General features: G+C 30.2%; 1 protein-coding gene across 1 annotated transcript; it reads left to right on the forward strand.

Moving 5' to 3' along the window:
- Positions 1–3,597: 3,597 nt before the first annotated feature.
- Positions 3,598–5,219, forward strand: LOC136201319 (uncharacterized). Its single transcript, XM_065991970.1, has one exon. It carries the CDS (start codon positions 3,934–3,936, stop codon positions 4,996–4,998), a length of 1,065 nt encoding a protein of 354 aa, XP_065848042.1. The 5' UTR covers positions 3,598–3,933; the 3' UTR covers positions 4,999–5,219.
- Positions 5,220–7,710: the final 2,491 nt, after the last annotated feature.

Genomic DNA, 7,710 nt, shown 5'->3' on the forward strand with positions numbered 1-7,710 from the left:
TCAGTAAAAAGAAATATAACTTTTTAGCACTCTTATATGGCACACATACATGTTATATATGGAAAGGTAAATTTTTTTTTCTAATGTGACTGTAATAATTTTTATTAAAATAAAAATGATAAAGAATAAATTTAGACATATAATTATTAAAAAAACTGGAGAAAGGATTTAATTTCCACGTAAAAAACAATGTAATTTTAATCCTGATGTTTAACAGTTAGAGCAATTTCAAGTCTAATTGATGAAAGATAAGTTTTTATTTATTTATAATTTCATGTTCTGATTACCTTCCAACCCCCAATATTTTGACTATATATCAAGCTTTGACAATGCACTTCTTCTGTTAATTAAAGAAACATATTTTCTGTTAATTAAACTTGAAATTGTAACCGTTGGTATACATTACAGTTAAAATTGCATTATTTTATTAAAATAAAAATGATAAAGTATAAATTTAGCCGTATGATTATTAAGAAAAAATGGAGAAAGGATTTAGTTTCCACGTAAAAAACAATGTAATTTTAATCCTAATGTTTAACAGTTAGAGCAATTTCAAGTCTAATTGGCGAAAGATAAGTTTTTTTTTTTATTTATAATTTCATGTTCTGACTACCCTCCAACCTCCAATATTTTGACTATATATAAGCTTTGACAATGCACTTCTCCTGTTAATTAAAGAAACATATTTTCCATTAATTAAACTTTAAATTGTAACATCTGGTATACATTACAGTTAAAACTGCATTATTTTCTACGTGAGTATCCGCTTTGCCTAAATAACGATAAAGCTGGAAATATACCTTATCCCAAATAAAAGGAATAAGAACATCTCCAAGAGACTCTTAGTATACTCTCTAAAAATAATATAAATCATTGACTCCTAGTGAATTAAGAGTGACTAAGATATACCATCTCCAATAATACTCTTTATATTCACTCCTTATTTATTATTTTATTATTAAGATTATTATTTATTGTTATATTTACTAATAGTGTGAGGAGAGAGACTCCTCAATAATAAATTATTAATAAAAATTGAAGTTAAGAGACACTGAGAGGTGGAGAAAAACTCTCTATTAATAGAGAGGATTTGAGGAGCTACTAATAAGCTGTTGGAGCTGATTTTTAACTCTCTCCCCTCAAATTTTGACTTAAGAGTCAAATTAAGAGGTTGTTAGAGATGCTCTAAAGTATCAAAATAGCCTCAAAAAAGTTAGGAAAGAGCTAATTTAATCTATATGTATAAAATAAGTTAATTTTAGTCCCAATATTTATCAAATCAAGAATTAAACCTTTAATTAGGCTATTCAATAAATAACAAGACTAAAGTTATATTATTTTAGACGTGGGTACTAAGGGATATTTGGTTGCTCATTTTCATGTTCATCTTTGTATTTTCACTTCAAAATTTAGAGTTTTAAGTGTTTGGTTAAAGACATTCTGTTTGCATTTTATACTTAAAAAGTAACATTTTACAAAAGTAGGGAATCCATGCTTTTTGGAAAATCAGTATTTTCCAACAGCAAATAGCAACAATAAATAGTAGATAAAACAAACGAAACTTAAATTATCTCTTATCCAAGAATGTTGAAGTTTATTTTGATACTTTATCCCGAAACGAAAAGGACAAGGTGTAAAATATTATAAAATTGATACTTATAAGCAATTTTATCTCTAACATTTAAAATGATACCATTTTAATCATAATGTTGACAATCAAAAGCAATTTTATACTTAACCTGACTAGATTGCGTCAATTAAAAATAATCCATCAACTTGTTTTATCAGCCATGGATCTTGCAATCTCTACTGCAAATATGCATTATTTTATCATTTATGAATAACAGAACACAACATATGTATACACGTGAAAAGATATATATTATAGGAGTTGGAAAAAAAATTCAAAATTCAAACTTTTTTTGTCAAATATACAAAGATATGGAACTGATGCAGAATACATAATTTACATATTTGCTTTTTAATGGTGTCCAAAATTGACACAACTTGCTAATCTGATGGGTAAAATTACTCTTTACTACTAATATTATGGATAAAATTACATTATTTTAGACAATATGGATAAAATTGTTCATTATCGTCAATCGTTAGGTGTATTTTTGTATTTTATCCTCAAATAAAAAGAAATGTTTAAAAATAGGGTTAATTAAAAAAAATCATGTAGTTACACTGATTTGCTAATGAAAGATCGTAATTTTTTTTATTGTCCAAACGAGGATCGTGCTTGTTGATATTTGTAAAATCGGTGACTTTTGGATTGTCATTACCACTTTTCGTCAAAATTTTTAAGAATTAAAGTATTTCATATCACATTTGATATGAAATCACATTTTTTTTAAATTATCAGTTTTGAAGCTCTCTCTGCAAACATTAACTTTCTATTTTCTCACTAAATAATGATTAAATAAATTCAAAATTAAAAAGGTTTGAAAAATTAAAGTTGTTTAAAATATTATCAAAATTTAAAAAAAAAAATCTTGTTGAGGTTGTTAATGACCAAATTGATAATATCAATCGAAAAAAACAAAAAAATATCAATCTAAACGTGGTTTGTGCAAATAGAAACAAGCACCATTCTTGTTTTGGCAATAAAAAAACAAACAATTCTTTATTTTGCAAATCAGTGTAAGACTTAGGCCCATTTGTTTTACCTACTGTTTGCTGTTGCTGTTTGTTGTTTGCTATTACGGTTTGTTGTTTGTTGTTGCTGGTTCATGTTTGTTGTTGGAAAAAGTTGCTTTTCCAAAAAGCAGAGATTCTCTGCTTTTGTAAAAGGCTGCTTTTCAGGTGTAAAAGGCAAACAGGAGGTCACTAATCAAACACTTAATGCTGCTTTACAACTGTAAAAGGCAAATAGGAGGAGGAGTCTAACCAAACACCTAAAACTCTGCCTTTTAAAATGAAAAGGCACACAGGAGGTGAAAAGTAGGTAAACAAACATTAATATTAATAATTTCAGTTCATTTCAGTAGCATTCAATTTAGTAACCAGTTCAGTAATTTATAATTATTTATTATAATTATTATAATTATTGTTATTTTTAAAGGTATATATAATATATTACTATTATTTTAGTTTAAGTAGAATTTGGGGGCGTTTGGTTCGGGGTCTTTAGGAATGAGAATGGAAATGAAAGAGTTTCATTCCCTTTGTTTTTATTTGTTTACCCCACTTTAGGTTAAGCCCATTACCCCAGATCTGTAGGAAATTTGATTTCTTTTACCACATTCCCTTTCCTAAACATATCCAAACACATAGAGAGAATTAATATTTATTCTTTAGTTTTCCTTTAGTTTCGCTTTCTTGATTCTTTTTCCCTTCCCCTTTGTCAACCATACAACCATACGCCCGTTAGTTGAGAGAGACGAATAACATTCACTTCAGTAAAACAGCGCAACCACACTTAGTTTTTTCTTTTTTTAAATTAACTTTTAATAGTATTATTAAAAAAAAGGAAAATTTTCATTTTTTTAAAAAAAGCTCCAAAGTTTACAATTTACCCCCACAAAAGCTCCACTCTCTCTCTCAAATGGCGCTCCCTTCCTCCTCTCTCCATATAAATACACATTATCACTTCTATTATTTGAAAAAAAGCATTTCCTCTTTTATGGAAAGTAAGAAGCTAGCAGAAAAATCATTCGTTTTCTAGCTAATTATCACTCATCTCCACCTCTTTTTCAATTTTCAATTTCCTCTTTTGGTTCAAGAGCTTTTACCTCCTACATCAATGGCAGATTTTTTTCCCTTCCTGATGATGTTTGCGCTCTCTTCTATAATAGATCTGTAGCTTCCTTTTTTTTTGTTAATTTTGTCGAAATTGACGCTTCTTCTTTGTAATTTAATGGTGAATTTGAATTAGAGCAAGCGATAGAGAGAGAGGAAGAGAGGGAGAGAGAGAGAGGAGGATCATCCATGGCGGATCTGATTCAGAGCTCTGTTTTCAAAAATATCAAATTAGAGAGTGTGATTTGGGGAACAAAATTAGTGTTCATAGTTACAGGTATTATCTCCACTTTTATTTTATTCAAAGTGGCGATTATTCCATTTGTTTTTCATCTGATTGTTCAAACTCTCCCTGAAATTTGGATCTATCTCCGTTTTTGGCTTTCTCCGCCTTATATCTACATAATTTTCAATTTCATTATAATCACCATTGCTGCTTCTTCTTCTCTCCCAAAATCCCCTGGAAAAACACACACCTCCTCGGCACCGCAACAGCACAATCGCGATCTCGAGCCGGAGCCTGAGGAAGAGAGAGTGGAAGTGGAGGCGGCGGCGTCGGAGGAGGAGGAGGAGAGATGGAAGACGATAGTGGAAGGAAAACGGAAGGAGAGAAACAAGGAGTTGAAGAAGAGTGAGACATGGAATACACCGCCGCGGGTGGCGGCGGCGTTCCAAAATACACACGTAAACACCTCTTCGGAAGAGAGAGTAGAAGTGGAGGAGGCGGCGGCGGAGGAGGAGAGATGGAAGACGATAATGGAAGGAAAACGAAAGGAGCGGAAGAAGAGTGAGACGTGGGATACGCCGCCGCGGGTGGCGGCGGCGGCGGTCCACAAAACACACTTAAACTTAAACACCTATTCTGAAGAGCCCGAGCGCGAGCCTGAGAGAGTGGAAGTGGAATCGGAGGAGGAGGAGGAGACGATGGAGGAGAGATGGAAGACGATAATGGAAGGGAAAGGAGAGGAAGGGAAACGGGAGTTGAAGAAGAGTGAGACGTGGGATACGCCACCGCGGGTGGCGGTGGTGGTGGAAGAGACGGAGGAGGAGGGAGATCCGGTGGTGGCGTGGGCTCGGAAGGAATTGAAGAAATCGGAGACGTTTTCCGATAGAGTATCGTTAAGGAGGGAAAAGTCGATGAGTCAGGAAGAGTTGAATCGGCGGGCCGAAGAGTTTATTAAAAAGTTTAATAATGAAATGAGGTTACAGCGTCAGGAATCTCATCAACGATATTTGGCTACGGTTAATGCTTAATTAAATGCTTAATGCTGGTGCTTAGTTATTTTTTTTTTTTTTTTTTAACTAAACATTTTCTGCATTTCTATATGTTTTTGTATTATGTGTTTGACGAGTATGTTTTTTCATAGATATTTTTTAAGCTATAGTAGCAGAAAAAGTTCGTGTTTTGTGCAATTTGTAAACTCAGTTGTACGGTTAAAAAGAATTTACAAATAGATGTTTGTTGTATTTGTGAATTAGGTCTCGTTTGATAAATCACTTAATTCTTAAATTAAAATATTAAACACTTATTTAATTTAAGTGCGTTTGATAATGATTGTTTCTCCATCACTTAAATTAGTTAATTAAGTTAAAAACCACTTATTTTGATAAATCAAAATTTTTAACTTAACATTTTAAGCTAAACATTATCAACTAATATTATCATAAAAATTAAATCATTCAATATTTTCAGCACTTATAATATTCAGCACTTAAAATTCAGTATTTATTTTTTCAGCACTTAATTTTCAGTTTTATAAAACAGCACCTTAGTTTTGTGCAATTTGTAAACTCAGTTGTATGGTTTTTTTTTTTTTTTTTTTTTTTTTTTACGAATAGACGTTTGTTTGTTGTACTTTGTGAATTAGTTAAGTTGCAAAGTCAGACAGTCAGATAATTTTAAAAAAGTCGGTCATTATATTTTGGGATAAGATGCAAAAATACTTTTAATGTTTACAATTAAGAACAATTTTAGTCTTAACGTCTAAAATGATACAATTTTATTCATCATGTTTACAGCAAAGAGCAATTTTATCTTTAATGTTGACAAATTAGATTAATTTCGGACATTATTATAAAATAGAGATATTTTGTTCTTTATTATGCACAAATTACATATTCGTTGGTTCTAAAAAAAGATTTTATATTTTATATGATTTAATAATAGAATTGGAAATTAATATTTATAAATTCGGTAAATTATATGAATTTTTTTATGTTCAACTTTTGAAAGATGATATTTTTTTTATTTTTTTCACGTCTAATCATATTTTGTTATCTATTACTAATGAGTGATAAAATAATGCACATATAAAGTATAGATAATAAAATTCATGATTGAGAAGACAGTTTGTTGAATTATTTCTGAAATTGATCCAATATGTCAACGTTAGAGATAAAATTGCTAATGACCCCTAACGTTAGGGATAAAATTACACTATTTTAGAAGTGATATTTGTCCAAACTTCTCTTTGATTTGACATGTGACATTTTAAATAAGTTCCAAAGACTAATGAAATATCCTAGAAGTTTAGGAGGACCCTGATGTATTAAGTTATATAATATAAAGAAAAAATACAAAAATAAATCTTATAGTTTGGTCGATTTGTAAAAACAGTCTATGTGGTTTAAAAGTTTACAAACATGGGTTATGTGTTTTGTGCAGTTTACAAACTCATTCATTCCATAAAAAACCGTTGCGACTATTTACCCTCCAAAAGGAGCGATTAAAGCGACAGTCATTACAAATTACCTAAAATACAATGTTTGTTTTTGCAAATTGACTAGATCAAAAGTATTATTTAACTGGAAAATTGAATCACATGTACTTTAACTGTAAATTTCATAATACATAAAATCCTCCTTTTTAGGAAATCGCCTTCAGCAACACAAAGATGGCTCAATGATTGCCTTCGGCAACACGAAGACGGCTGAATAACTACCTTCGATCCATACCTAAGCCATAACCACAGCCCTCCATTTCTCTATGTTGGGCAGAGTCTATCAGAGCTTCTTAAATCATAGTGGGCCTACTTGTTATAAGTCTAAATGATTTAATAATATAACATGTCATTTTATCAATAATAAATCACAAACATATGTTGGAATATGAATTTTTTTTAAATATATTTTCTTTTTTGTACAAATTAGACAAAAAAAAAAATCACCGAATTTTAAAATATTAATCTCCAATTATATTATTAAATTATAAAAAACATGAAATTATTTCTTTTCGAATGAATTGATATGCAATTGGTGTAGAATAAAGAACAAAAATATATTTGTTTTATAGTGTTTGAAATTGATCCAAATTATTAACGTTAGGGATAAAATTGCTCTTGACTACCAATGTTAGGGGTAAAATCGCATCATTTTAGGCGTTATGGATAAAATTGCTCATGATCCAAAAAGCTAAGGTATGTTTTGCATCTTAACCCTAATATAAATAAAGGCATTATATCTATTGGATCCTTAAACTAAAGCTTCAAAATCAATTAGGACCCTAAACTACCAAAATCATCAATCAGGTCCCTGAACTAAACAAAAATTATCAATTGAGTACATATCTTATTCTAAAATCAGAAATTGTGACTGTTTGATATAGACGATAATAATCTCTGTGTTGGTTCAATATGGGTTTGTGGAAGAGAGTTTGGAACTGTTTAACCAAATGGTTTTCGATGAGGGCTCAATTGATGATTTTTGTTTAGAATATGGACTTAATTGATGATTGTTTATTAGTTTAAGGACCTGATTAATGATTTTGATAGTTTAAGGTCTTAATTGATTTTAAAACCCTAGTTTTAGTTTAGGGAGTTAAATGGGTATTATGCCATAAATAAAAGACACCAAATGTAAATTTATTCTATATATATATATTTTTTTTATGAAGCTGGAAGATAGCTGGTGGTACTCATTGAAATATGTAAAGTGTTATTTTGTATAATAGAAAATAAATAGTGGAAA

This window comes from Euphorbia lathyris, chromosome 7 (assembly GCF_963576675.1).
Source record: "Euphorbia lathyris chromosome 7, ddEupLath1.1, whole genome shotgun sequence".
In the NCBI taxonomy this organism is placed as follows: domain Eukaryota; kingdom Viridiplantae; phylum Streptophyta; class Magnoliopsida; order Malpighiales; family Euphorbiaceae; genus Euphorbia; species Euphorbia lathyris.

What these genes read in the sequence shown, in the direction of transcription:
- LOC136201319 (XM_065991970.1), top strand. Translation starts at nt 3,934, where the DNA reads ATGGCGGATCTGATTCAGAGCTCTGTTTTCAAAAATATCAAATTAGAG.